General features: G+C 41.7%; 1 protein-coding gene across 1 annotated transcript in view; it reads right to left on the reverse strand.

Moving 5' to 3' along the window:
* LOC126095548 (venom carboxylesterase-6-like) overlaps positions 1-15,127 on the reverse strand; it is a 93,350-nt gene that overhangs the window by 12,138 nt on the left and 66,085 nt on the right. The window contains exon 9 of the mRNA XM_049910327.1: positions 845-1,186. Coding sequence (XP_049766284.1) covers positions 845-1,186 — 342 coding nt within the window. The remainder of the gene's footprint in view (positions 1-844; positions 1,187-15,127) is intronic.

Here is a 15,127-nt window from a genome sequence, read left to right on the forward strand (position 1 = left end):
CGTTGGTCTCCAATATCCACTCCAATTTTATTGAGGTTGTAATCAAGTACCTGAAGTGGTTTCAATACTACAGACCCATTTCTCTTAGTATGCGTACCAAATGTTGCTTGATGCCTTGTAGACAATGTATACACATCTCTCTTATCTTTCCACTTCATTGCCAATACATTATCTTTACGCCGAAAAGACATTTCGCCCTTTTTCAGCTTAGCAGATACTAAATCTTTAGGCAATCCTTTCCTGGATTTGTTCACAGTACCAACAGCTCCAGTGCCTTTCTCTGCCAGTTGCTGAAATAGCTCTGGACTGGAATAAAATCGATCTAAATACACAGTGTGGCCTTTGTTCAGCAAGCTGCTGTCAGACAACAATCGCAAAATAACCGCAGACGAAGAATTGTCAACAATATGCTTACCAGCATAAACTTCAAAATTTACAACATAGCCACTACTGGCTTCAGCAACAGCATATACTTTCAGTCCATACTTATGAGGCTTATTTTGCATGTAAACACGGAAACTCACACGACCTCGAAATGGGCAAATTCCTTCATCAATTGTCACTTTTTCTGAGGGACGATATGCCTGGATACATCGCTCCTTCAAATTATTATAATATGGCAAAACTTTGTAAAGTGGATGAAATCCATCTTCGCCTGGTTTTTTCTGATTTGAATTGTCAACAAGATGCAAGCATGACAGTATCTGAGTGAAACGCAAACGGCTCATGACATGGGGACAAAAGTTACAACTAAGAACAGGATTAGTGCTCCAATGGTCCGCAATTTTGGGCTTTTTCGAAACACACATGTGGAAAATAATACCCAAGAAACGCCTCATCTCACTTATAGTCACTGGCTTCCACGAACTCAAAACTGAATGGGGCTTCAGATTATTTCCTCTTCTTTTCTTCTGTATTGTCTGTGATGCATACAAATTTGTCTGTCTCTTGAGTTCATTTACGTCACTGTCAGTAAGGAACACTTTACTGCAATCCAGTACAGAACTCGACTCATCAATATCCACTAGTATCTGCCTGGGTGTCGTGTTGACAGGCAGAGGTCGGTAGGTGTCAACTGCAGTCCACTCACTGTCTTTCGGATACGGCACAGCTGCTGGATTTGAAGCAACACCTTCAACATCATTCTCGTCTTCATCTGAAGACAAACTGTCATCAATCTCGTCTTCTAAAAAGAATATCACATTATGTGTAACTACATACATCGTTTACACATGTTCAACAGATATGTGCGTACTGCACAATTACGTGGAAAATTCGGAAATACGTACCTTCAAACACACCATTGCATTCAGAATCGTCTGAATCACTCTCTACATTATCCAGAGTGTCGCTATGATTGATCAAATCCGCAATTTCTGCGTCTGATAAACCGCGCCGAAACATGATGACAAACAACTGAATGATATACAGACTGAGAACGCAAAGATAAGTTTTAACATGAATTACAGCGCTGCCGTGACATCTATGGACGCATTTTGTTAATAAACATCTGAAAAACGTATAGCGCTGGCCAAACCCGTAGAAATAACGTTGCAGTGTTTTGAATGAAATTAAATGTAGCGGCCCGTAAATTTTACGGGCTTGGTGATTTTCGCGCGATCCCAGGCCCGTAAATTTTACGGGCTTGGCGCTTAGAGTGTTAAAAGACTGACTCAAAAGTGGAGTACTAGATGCCACAGCACATTAAAAAATTTGTCCAAAAATTTTGGCATGTGAAGATATTCGTGCATTTTTTTAACATGGAATTCACCTCTCACTCTCACATGCTCCGCTGACTGTAACTCATTCACCCATTAGACCATCGCTGCAAGCCACTATTACCAGTCCTCTACCAGCTGCCCATTCTCACTCACTCATTCAGCCCAGTTCATTGTCATTATCTGTTTATGTTTCTCTGTTATTGTCTCCCGTGTCACAGCCACAGTCCCCTCCATTCTATCCTGCTAATAGTCACCTTCCACTGTCTGCTTCCTCTTGCTCTCTCTTACCGCTAATATCTCATTCCTTCCATCTTACTGATGCTATCTCTCTTCACTGTTACTATCTCTCTGTTCTTTGTTAACTTTCTCATATACTCTGTCTTTAATTAGCACCTTTCTTTCCCTTTATTTCTCCAGCATGGCACTGTCTTCTTTACCCTTTTCCTCGCACTGTTCTGTTACAGTCAAAGATGTTCCACTGTCACTGCGTCTCTCTCTTTCTCTCATACTGCCATTTTCTCCTTCGCTCTTTCTATAACACACCCACTGTCTACTACCTTCCAGTTTTTATTACTTTCCCGTCTCTTTGCCCGTGCCATTGCCTTCTTCTCTCACAGCATAAAACAGCGCGAATATGTTCGCGTGTCAAAAGTTTTGGGAAGTTAAAATGAAACAGCTGGTACCCACTTTTCAGTCAGACTTTTAAATAAACAGCAACATCTCCGCATTTTATTTTTTTTGCTCCGGTAGGAGCATTTTTCCGTTGGTTGTCTCCTTTTTCCTCCTGTTGCAGGACATGTAACTCATATGAAAAGAAATTGATTCGTAAGTAAAATTTTTGAGGTTAAAAATTTTTGTGTGAAACAGAAACAACGAAAAACTAATTTTACACCTCAGACCGGGTTATACGTGCAAAAAAATTTTGCGTGTGCTTCAGTACAACAACATGAGGTTCCAGATGATAACGGAGACACTTTACAGCGTATTTCTCCGTGATATATCAGTTTATAAAATACGTTATTGCCTCACAGGGGATTGTACAAGTAGCGTACCTTTGAACCCCTGCAACTCGGAAATGAATAAAGATACGCAGACAATTTTCAAGGTTGTGCGAGACCAGGATCGTAGTAACATACCGTAAAAATTAAAGCCATTTGCTCTCTGTAGCAGTCTCGGGGAGGCTTGCGTGCCACAGCGATACAGATAGCTGTACCGTAGGTGCAACCACAACGGAGGGGTATCTGTTGAGAGGCCAGAGAAACGTGTGGTTCATGAAGAGGTAGTTACAGGGGCGACAGTCTGGATGATTGACTAATCTGACCTTGTAACACTAACCAAAACGGCCTTGCTGTGATGGTACTGCGAACGGCTGAAAGCAAGGGGAAACTACAGCCGTAACTTTTTCCGAGGGCATGCAGCTGTACTGTATGGTTAAATGATGATGGCGTCCTCTTGGGTAAAATATTCCGGAGGTAAAATAGTCCCCCATTCGTATCTCCGGGCGGGGACTACTCAGGAGGATGTCGTTATCAGGAAAAAGAAAACTGGCGTTCTACGGATCGGAGCGTGGAATGTCAGATCCCTTAATCGGGCAGGTAGGTTAGAAAATTTAAAAGGCAAATGGATAGGTTAAAGTTAGATATAGTGGGAATTAATGAAGTTCAGTGGGAGGAGGAACAAGACTTCCGGTCAGGTGACTACAGGGTTATAAACACAAAATCAAATAGGGGTAATGCAGGAATAGGAAAATAGGAATACGGGTAAGCTACTACAAACAGCATAGTGAACGCATTATTGTGCCAAGATAGATACGAAGCCCACACCTACCACAGTAGTACAAGTTTATATGCCAACTAGCTCTGTAGATGACGAAGAAATTGAAGAAATGTATGATGAAATAAAAGAAATTATTCAGATAGTGAGGGGAGACGAAAATTTAATAGTCATGGGTGACTGGAATTCGTCAGTAGGAAAAGGTAGAGAAAGAAACGTAGTAGGTGAATATGGATTGGAGGTAAGAAACGTAAGAGGAAGCCGCCTGGTAGAGGTTTGCACAGAGCACAACTTAATCATAGCTAACACTTAGTTCAAGAATCATAAAAGATGACTGTATACATGGAAGAAGCCTGGAGATACTGACAGGTTTCAGACAGATTATATAATGGTAAGACAAAGATTTAGGAACCAGGTTTTAAATTGTAAGAAATTTCCAGGGGCAGATGTGGACTCTGACCACAATCTATTGGTTATGAACTGTAGATTAAAACTGAAGAAACTGCAAAAAGGTGGGAATTTAAGGAGATGGGACCTGGATAAATTGAAAGAACCAGAGGTTGTAGAGAGTTTCAGGGAGAGCATAAGGGAACAATTGACAGGAATGGGGGAAAGAAATACAGTAGAAGAAGAATGGGTAGCTTTGAGGGATGAAATAGTGAAGGCAGCAGAGGATCAAGTAGGTAAAAAGACGAGGGCTAGTAGAAATCCTTGGGTAACAGAAGAAATATTGAATTTAATTGATGAAAGGAGAAAATATAACAATGCAGTAAATGAAGCAGGCAAAAAGGAATACAAACCTCTCAAAAATGAGATCGACAGAAAGTGCAAAATGGCTAAGCAAGGATGGCTAGAGGACAAATGTAAGGATGTAGAGGCTTATCTCACTAGGGGTAAGATAGATACTGCCTACAGGAAAATTAAAGAGACCTTTGGAGAAAAGAGAACGACTTGTATGAATATCAAGAGCTCAGATGGAAACCCAGTTCTACGCAAAGAAGGGAAAGCAGAAAGATGGAAAGAGTATATAGAGGGTCTATACAAGGGCGATGTTCTTGAGGACAATATTATGGAAATGGAACAGGATGTAGATGAAGATGAAATGGGAGATTTGATACTGCGTAAAGAGTTCGACAGAGCACTGAAAGACCTGAGTCGAAACAAAGCCCCGGGAGTAGACAACATTCCATCAGAACTACTGACAGCCTTGGGAGAGCCAGTCCCGACAAAACTCTACCATCTGGTGAGCAAGATGTATGAGACAGGCGAAATTCCCTCAGACTTTAAGAAGAATATAATAATTCCAATCCCAAAGAAAGTAAGTGTTGACAAATGTGAAAATTACCGAACTATCAGTTTAATAAGTCACGGCTCCAAAATACTAACGCGAATTCTTTACAGACGAATGGAAAAACTAGTAGCAGCCGACCTCGGGGAAGATCAGTTTGGATTCCGCAGAAATGTTGGAACACGTGAGGCAATACTGACCCTACGACTTATCTTAGAAGATAGATTAAGAAAAGGCAAACCTACGTTTCTAGCATTTGTAGACTTTGAGAAAGCTTTTGACAATGTTGGCTGGAATACTCTCTTCGCTGGAATACTCTCTTTCAAATTCTGAAGGTGGCAGGGGTAAAATACAGGCAGCGAAAAATATTTACAATTTGTACAGAAAGCAGATGGCAGTTATAAGAGTCGAGGGGTATGAAAGGGAAGCAGTGGTTGGGAAGGGAGTGAGACAGGGTTGTAGCCTCTCCCCGATGTTATTCAATCTTTATATTGAGCAAGCAGTGAAGGAAACAAAAAAAAATTGCAGTAGGTATTAAAATCCATGGAGAAGAAATAAAAACTTTGAGGTTCGCCGATGACATTGTAATTCTGTCAGAGACAGCAAAGGACATTGAAGAGCAGTTGAACGGAATGGCCAGTGTATTGAAAGGAGGATTTAAGATGAACATCAACAAAAGCAAAACGAGGGTAATGGAATGCAGTCGAATTAAGTCGGGTGATGCTGAGGGAATTAGATTACGAAATGAGACACTTAAAGTAGTAAAGGAGTTTTGCTATTTAGGGTGCAAAATAACTGATGATGGTCGAAGTAGAGAGGATATAAAATGTATATTGGCAATGGCAAGGAAAGCATTTCTGAAGAAGAGAAATTTGTTAACATCGAGTATAGATTTAAGAGTAAGGAAGTCGTTTCTGAAAGTATTTGTAAGGAGTGTAGTCATGTATGGAAGTGAAACATGGACGATAAATATTTTGGACAAGAAGAGAATAGAATCTTTCGAAATGTGGTGCTACAGAAGAATGTTGAAGATTAGGTGGGTAGATCACGTAACTAATGAGGAAGTGTTGAATAGGATTGGGGAGAAGAGAAGTTTGTTGCACAACTTGACTAGAAGAAGGGATCGGTTGGTAGGACATGTTCTGAGGCATCAAGGGATCACCAATTTAGTATTGGAGGGCAGCGTGGAGGGTAAAAATCGTAGAGGGAGACCAAGAGACGAATACACTAAGCAGATTCAGAAGGATATAGGTTGCAGTAGGTACTGGGAGATGAAGAAGCTTGCACAGGATAGAGTAGCATGGAGAGCTGCATCAAACCAGTCTCAGGGCTGAAGACCACAACAACAACAACAACGACAACAGCAGTCTTGGAATCCTCGGCTGGGTCTTAGTCGGCTGGTGACAGCAAAAATATGGTAAAAAGCCATTTTTGGAGGCTTTTCGAGGGAGCGACCATGAACTAATGGTGCTCCATAAATCCTATCAAGCCCACAAAAAGAAGTAACCGATTTTTTGCCTTTGCTTAAACAGGAAGAAGAGTATACTATTCATGGTGACACTAAGGCGATCCTTCTGTTGGGATACAAATGGTCCCTATGCCAAGGGCTATCTAAAACACTTGACCATATCTTTTTATCACCAATAGAGCCCGAAATTTGTGCACCGAAAGTTCCGTTTTTATGTGCAGCATTTTGGAACGTACAAGTATTAGGAACGCATGCTGTCGCACGCGTACCGATATGCAAAGGAACAGCACTCATTGATAAAAAGAATTCATCTAAGTAGCCGCTATCTTTAGACTTATTTAAGATAAATGTACGTTAGTAAATCATTCAAAGAGATGACGAAGAACGTGCAGTTACCTGGGAGTGAAGACAGTCACGAAAGCGACACACCAATCATTGTTTCGTATTGGAAAAGCTGTTCTTGTAGAAAACTGTATCAAGCTCAAGAGAATATAACTTAGTTACGAATATGTATCTTATGAATTGTGAATAAGTATGGGGATGAAAAACAATTCATCTCTTACTGTTTTTAATAAAGTTATTTTATTAATTTCCATTGTAACTTGTATTTTAAACTATATCGTGCCAAAAATCAACAAAAAGGTTGTCGCCATCGGATGTAGAGGGGAAGGATCAAATCAAAGAGGAGAGAGGACATTCAGGTGAAGATGAAGTCGCGCAATGTGTCCAAAGACATCATCTGACAAGAAATGGGTTGTGATATTCTTTATTTCTGTATACAAATCCATATATTTCGTTGCTTATGACTATCTCCACATCTAAAAAGCTGTTCTGCTTTTAATTATGAAACAAATGCCGATGTTATTTTGATTATTAGTGCGTTTATACGTAAATCCCTGCAGCTCAGCATTACGCATACTGATTTATCAATGTCGTCGGAAATCATATATGTAGCAGCACAGATCTGAGGCCATAATAAAGATGATGGACGCGCACTGGCTGTTTACATGATGTCACGGGGTGAGTGACTGTAATCCGAAGTAAAGCAGCTTGCACGTATACAGGTCGTCGCACCCAACTCTACCACCTCATATATTTCCGAAACGAAATTAAGTGTGAAAAATACAAATATCCAGCGATGGTTCTATGCCAGGGGCTCACATAATATGCAGGAAAGCAAATTCATAAATGTAAACAAATATCACTTTCAACAAAAATGCACATGTATGTCTTTTTCTACGGAGATGAAAACTAGAGGCACAATTAGTGACGACAGACTGTTTTCACAATTGTAAATGTCATACCTTCTGAAACACGTAGACTTTAAAAGATGACAACTGTGACCCAGTTTGTGCCGTAATGCGCAGAGTAAGTATTGCCTTTAAAAGGCTTCAGGATAGTGCAAACAACCCGCATCATGACATTATTTAAAATGTAAGTGTTCCAGAAGGTGTAAGATTTTGAGCATTGAAACCATGTCTGCCATCACTAGCTTTACCTCCAGTTTACATCGGGGTAGAAAAATCATACACCGACCACTCAAAAAAACGTAACTTCTTTTTAAAATTAATGTTTATTTACTTATAGGGCATTGTGCATTCCTTCCCTTTGTGTGAGCCCTTGACATTAGTGCATCCCTGGCCAATAGCTTTTTTCGCACTGTGTTTCATTTCGGAACAGCCTAATATATATATATATGGTTATTACAAATGATTGAAGCGATTTCACAGCTCTACAATAACTTTATTATTTGAGATATTTTCACAATGCTTTGCACACACATACAAAAACTCAAAAAGTTTTTTTTAGGCATTCACAAATGTTCGATATGTGCCCCTTTAGTGATTCGGCAGACATCAAGCCGATAATCAAGTTCCTCCCACACTCGGCGCAGCATGTCCCCATCAATGAGTTCGAAAGCATCGTTCATGCGAGCTCGCAGTTCTGGCACGTTTCTTGGTAGAGGAGGTTTAAACATTGAATCTTTCACATAACCCCACAGAAAGAAATCGCATGGGGTTAAGTCGGGAGGGCGTGGAGGCTATGACATGAATTGCTGATCATGATCTCCACCACGACCGATCCATCGGTTTTCCAACTTCCTGTTTAAGAAATGCCGAACATCATGATGGAAGTGCGGTGGAGCACCATCCTGTTGAAAGATGAAGTCGGCGCTGTCGGTCTCCAGTTGTGGCATGAGGCAATTTTCCAGCATGTCCAGATACACGTGTCCTGTAACGTTTTTTTCGCAGAAGAAAAAGGGGCCGTAAACTTTAAACCGTGAGATTGCACAAAACACGTTAACTTTTGGTGAATTGCGAATTTGCTGCACGAATGCGTGAGGATTCTCTGCCGCCCAGATTCGCACATTGTGTCTGTTCACTTCACCATTAGGAAAAAATGTTGCTTCATCACTGAAAACAAGTTTCGCACTGAACGCATCCTCTTCCATGAGCTGTTGCAACCGCGCCGAAAATTCAAAGCGTTTGACTTTGTCATCGGGTGTCAGGGCTTGTAGCAATTGTAAACGGTAAGGCTTCTGCTTTAGCCTTTTCCGCAAGATTTTCCAAACCGTCGGCTGTGGTACGTTTAGCTCCCTGCTTGCTTTATTCGTCGACTTCCGCGGGCTACGCGTGAAACTTGCCCACACGCGTTCAACCGTTTCTTCGCTCACTGCAGGCCGACCCGTCGATTTCCCCTTACAGAGGCATCCAGAAGCTTTAAAGTGCGCATACCATCGCCGAATGGAGTTAGCAGTTGGTGGATCTTTGTTGAACTTCGTCCTGAAGTGTCGTTGCACTGTTATGACCGACTGATGTGAGTGCATTTCAAGCACGACATACGCTTTTTCGGCTCCTGTCGCCATTTTGTCTCACTGGGCTCTCGAGCGCTCTGGCGGCAGAAACCTGAAGTGCGGCTTCAGCCGAACAAAAGTTCATGAGTTTTTCTACGTATCTGTAGTGTGTCGTGACCATATGTCAATGAATGGAGCTACAGTGAATTTATGAAATCGCTTCAATCATTTGTAATAGCCCTGTATATATGCTTGCAGCCTCGCCACTACTGCAGGCCATCGCAAGTGCCACTTTGGTCTCAGAGATCCAGCCAAGTTATCAGAAGATACATACACCACTGAGTGCTCGTTACATTTTCTGAAACCTGTGACATAATGTGCTCCTCCATGTCTGAGTACTGTTGGTAGCTTTTATGGGTATTTGTGTAATTCGGTATTAATCTCTGTAACTTCTTTCATGTAGCCAGATTCTACATATACAGGGTGATTCCGTGATCATGTTACAGACTTTCAGGAATAATGGAGAAGGGTAAATGTATCAGTCTGAGGTAAGAGACCCTGCTCTAAAATGCTTACCTTAAGAGCTATGAGCACTCGTTCACCTTCTGTACTGTGAAACACATCTCTTCTACTGAAAGCTGTTTGGTTTCCATATTTCTGGAGGAGGTACTACGGACCAAAACAAGAAAAAAACTCCAGTAAATATGGGCTGTAAAATGTAGTTGTTCAGTAGTCGAGGTGAGTTCCGTGGTAGGAAACGTGAACATGTCCTCATAGCTTGCACTTTAGACCCATGTTTACTGGAAAAATTTTTCTTGGTTTGGTCCATACTACCTCCACTCAAAATATGTAAGGCAAAGAGCTTGCAGTATCAGAGGTCCACTGTCAAAGGTAACAAAACTATTTTCTCTTATAACTTTCGACCTCGTCGTTTCCAGACTAGGGACCCTTGCCTCAAATTGATCCATTTACGCATCATCCCTGAAGGTACGTAACATTATCACGGAATCATCCTGCAATAAAGTATTTTCAGAACTAACGAAGTCTGACACTGTCGAACTGGAGCACATGATCTATCTAGAAAACTATTTTTTTATTCACTGTTGTCTGCCGGCCGGAGTGGCTGAGCGGCTCTAGGCGCTTCATTCTGGAACCGCACGATGGATGTGTGTGATGTCCTTAGGTTAGTTAGGTTTAATAAGTTCTAAGTTCTAGGGGACTGATGACCTCCGATGTTAAGTCCCATAGTGCTCAGAGCCATTTGAACCATTTTTTTCACTGTTGTCTCGATCACATAGAACGGGCTTACAATAGTTTAACGTTTTCGCGCCTTAGAAGGCATCGTCAGAACCAGTATTTTGACATAAAGTGCAAGATGGGCGTTAGGTGACTCCTAGACGTGTTACTTTTGTAATAAGTTATTGGTTCTGATAATTTATTGTAAGAGTCGAAACCTGTAAATTGTTAAGTCACAAGTTCACCCACTACCATCATGACAGTTATAAATAGAAACGTCTTTTCAGCATTACGTTAAATTTAGAATAATATCAACGCAACATCAGTAACTGTAAGTCAGTTTGCTTTTAATATAAATTTTTAAAACACCCGCAGTGTTTGATTGTAAAATGTAAGATGTTACAATTAATAAAATGTTCCGGGCTAATATGCCGTGGTCGAATGGATTTCACATTAAAACCCAACGTTTCGTCCTCATCTGAGGACATTTTTCAAGGGAAATCATAGCTTCCTTGAATGTCCGATTCATACCCTGGCTCGCTAATGACTACAGCAAAATCCCACTTCCGCCTGACTCAGCGCAGTGGCGTGGCGTCACATGGTTTGAATAAGTAAGGGCAATTGGCCTTGTCGACTGCCGTCGTCCGCTGTTGCTGTCACCTCGTGAAGGAAGACTGATACACATCTTTATAGCACCGGAATACAGATGTCACTCACTTTCACGCTTTCCTCCTTCTTATTCAAGTTCCTACTGTGTTCTAAAATCTCTATGGCTTCTTTATATAGCCTTTCATGGTATCTGCTTATGGCGGCCTGTACTTGAGCCCTATCAAAATGAATGTGGTGGTCTCCTGGCGGCAAACCATGTTCCACAACAGCTGATCTGTCAACCTCTCCTGCAATTGCCTTTGAGGACTTCTAGCCGTTTTTTGACCGTTCCTTTTGTAGTACCTCACGTACACCTCCCCACAACTACATGGATTCCTGTATTTCCTACTTTTTCCAGGGGATGACGAGCACCCTTTGCTGATTCTAGGTGATCTTGTGTCTTCCCTGGTGTTCTACAAACTAACCTGGAGAATTTCTTAAAAACTTATAATAATAGTCCAAATCACATACATATACAGAAATTAAAATATGACTTATGGTTTCAGTGCAAGCATGCTCAGAACATGCTCTTATGAGACGCAAGTTGAACAAATACAGCATGTATCAGTAATGATGGCTTGGTTCAAATGGCTCTGAGCACTATGGGACTTAACTTCTAAGGTCATCAGTCCCCTAGAACTTAGAACTACTTAAACCTAACTACCCTAAGGACATCACACACATCCATGCCCGAGGCTACCAGTAATGATCATAATATGCAATGGTGCAATATACTGTATGACATAGTTATTTACTAGTAAATCTAGTTTTTGTTCAGCTTGTCTCTCATATGAGCACGATCTGAGGGTGGTTTCACTGACAACTGAAACTAGTCTAGTCATCATATTTTAATTTCTACATATGTACCGGGTGGTTATAATTAAACTTTCCCTGTTTAACACGTTATAACACGGAAACAAATTACCGTACGAGTACCAAACTTGGTAGCGTTAATGTCCAGATTACGGGGTGCATGATTTCCATACGTCACAGCGCCACCGTCCAGTTCCAACTATGGCCGCCAAGTGCCGTGACTAGTCATCGTGATTCATAGTCTCACACACTTGACCACTCGCAGTGCACTTGTTCATACGTCAACATGAGCTTGGACAAAACGAGCAGGGCATTATTGGTGAAGTTCCGGTATTATCAAAGCAGCGGTAATGCTGCAGCTGCACTTCGAGAATATCGCCGGATGAAAGGATTACGGAAAGGTCCTCATTCTCCACCTGTTGCGTGGAGCATGATGAAGAAGTTCGAATCAACTGGAGAACTGGGCGTCGCTCCGGGAAGAGGTCGACGACTGGTTGCACCACAGGTGGTTGATGAAATACCTGTTGCTATGGCAGACAACGCTGTGCGCAATTCCCGATCGTCAGGCAGTGCGCGTGTTGTGTCATGACAGTGGTCCACTGTACAGAAGGTGCTCCGAACCTTTCTTAAATAGTATCCATACAAGATCCATATCGTACAGCAGCTTGCACCACAGGACACATACGATGTGTTGACTTCGATTTCCACTTTCTCGGAAGGACTGAAGTTGTTGAAAGCTGGTCGTTAACCATTCTATGGACAAACGAAGCTCATTTTTGTCTGACGGTTGAGGTGAACACACAGAACTGCAGTGTGTGGGGATCTTCACCTCCAGTCAGTGTGCATGAATTTGCTCTGTATGGTGAACGTGTCACCATATGGTGTGGCTTCACATCGTCATTGGCCCATTCTTCTTTGAAATGGTTGGTGGTCAAGGACCAGAGACGTGCAGTGTGACTGGCCAGGGTTACTGCGATATGCTTCGCCAGCATGTCATACCAGCCTTACAGGAGAGAGACTCATTGAGCTCAACAGTTTTACTGCAAGATGCACATCACTCGTGAAGTTCACCTGCTTCTTCGAAACACATCTGGAAACGATCGAATTATCAGCAGGTCGTTTCCAAATGCTTGGCCAGCAGAATCACCTGATCTCACTCCTTTTGATTTTTGGTTGTGGGGCTACCTGAAGGACAGGGTTTACAAGGGGAACATTCACACACATACTGATCTGAAGCGCAGCATATCAAGAGACGGAGCCAGCATTACTACAGACAAGCTTCGTTCTGCTGTGCAGACGAAATTCTGCACTTTCAGACTTCTGGACACTGATGGGCTCGATATTGGGCCCCTTTAGTAGCAGTAATAGTACGGGTTTGTAATAGTGTAATGTACCGTAGCAGGACATTAAAAGTCGTAACACGCCTGGGAGTACGAGTGGGTGGGGTACTTTAAATTGTCTTCTCGTTTCGTGACCGTGCGCCCTGGCCACACCACGTACCTGATAATCCCGTGGCGGTCGTATTGTCCTGCTCCACAATGCTGTTGGCTTGCCTGCAATTATCTATCGAAACATGCAAGCGGGTTTAGGGGAGCCACTCAACGTTAAAACACAACACTGTCCTATGTCTGGTATGAACATCTATATTCTGAGACGATATGGAAACTACAGGTTGCACTGTTTACACTCTAAATCGTAAATCTTTATCCCAATTAACAATCTTGATGATTAACAGTCCAAAATATCATTCGGACGAGCGTATGCGTAACCGACACGACGCGGATGATTGTTGATGATGCTGAAGCCGAAAAATCGAAAGAAAGTTCTTACGCTCGTCACACATACAGGTACCTGGTAATAGTCCTCTTTGTCACTAGTAGTGATATAACACTGGTCGTAAAGTTATTTTTTCAGTTCTCAGTTCCCACTTGTACGAGCGTGCGCGTAACCGTCGCGGGGCGGCTGATTGTTGATAATGCGGAAACGCGATGATCGAACGCACGTCCTCACGCTCGCTATACGACACTAGCACTTGACTGAACTCTTTTATGGTAACTAATTTCTAGTGATTCACATCAGTTCATTCTGGGAGACCGAACACGGCGCGGATGATTGATACTGTGCGACACGCAACGAGAGGATACACAAAATACGTTATCGGCGGCACTGCTCATTTTAATTACACCTTGACGCACTTTTCCTCTGAATTACTTCCATATTTAATCACTTTACTGTAATAGCACTTGTAGCAACACTTCAACCTCCATACTAACAATGCTTCTTACATGAAGAGCTACACACTACACAACATAACAGTTTCGTATCCCGTGCTCGACTCTCTAGACGCGGCTGCCCGCAAAGATACTCCACAACTAAACCAGCGATATGACAGTACACTCACAAACTGTTTCAACTGAACTAATTCTACATTACTTCTCTTCTCCATATCCTTGAAATTCATGCTACAAAATTTTGTCCTCGTGCAGCAATTAGTTTCCTTGTTATAACGTGTTAAATAGTGAAAGTTTAATTATAACCACACGATACAAGATCTACGAAATAAAGAGATTTTTGAAAAAAAGGATTTTTTTAAAACTGTAAGTAATGCTTTCAGCTGAACCAAAATTTTAGGGCAAAGGCAACTGGCTCTCCCAGTTTGGTGTCTGACTGTTGAAATAAATGCAGGAAGGCAAAAACGTCGTTCTCAATTGATCTCTGGGACCGTGGGGTGACCTCATTGTTCAGAGGCATTGGATGCAGGGACCTGCCCAGCAATCAAGAGCCGCTGAGAGGGTCACTTCCTGAATTCCGCAAAACTGCCCTATCCAAAAGGAGGCTCTCCTGAGAATCACAGACGGCCTTCTGCCGACAAAAGAGGCCATAGACACGTTTCGGCGACACGCCATTGCAGCATGATGAATGCAAGGCTGCCTTTTCAAGCACATTGCTCCAATATGCTCACTGAAATAACTGTGAAAATAGCTAGGAAACAGAATTAATATCAGACGGTGATATGTGACAGTGACATCACATCATTACAGTAGCATCTTACAGTTTATGAAGGATTAAAAAAGGGTTATTTACAAAAGTAAACTTACACATTCCAAATTAACTAAATTTGGAAGCAACTGTTTTAAAATACAGAAATGAATTGATACTATATTTGTATAAAATCGTATGGACTGTTATTAGCAGAACGTGGAATGTGACACATTTCACTGTTCCAGGAAAAATGTAAAATATGAAATATGAGGGAGGAAATTTGCAAGACATGGATTCTGTGAAATGTTGTTTAGAAGCTGCAACATTATACTTTTTTGGATGTATAATATGCAGGATAAAATTGATTGCGCCTCATATCTGCATTTTTATGCTGAAATGCTGAA

This window comes from Schistocerca cancellata, chromosome 8, assembly GCF_023864275.1.
Source record: "Schistocerca cancellata isolate TAMUIC-IGC-003103 chromosome 8, iqSchCanc2.1, whole genome shotgun sequence".
In the NCBI taxonomy this organism is placed as follows: Eukaryota; Metazoa; Arthropoda; class Insecta; order Orthoptera; family Acrididae; genus Schistocerca; species Schistocerca cancellata.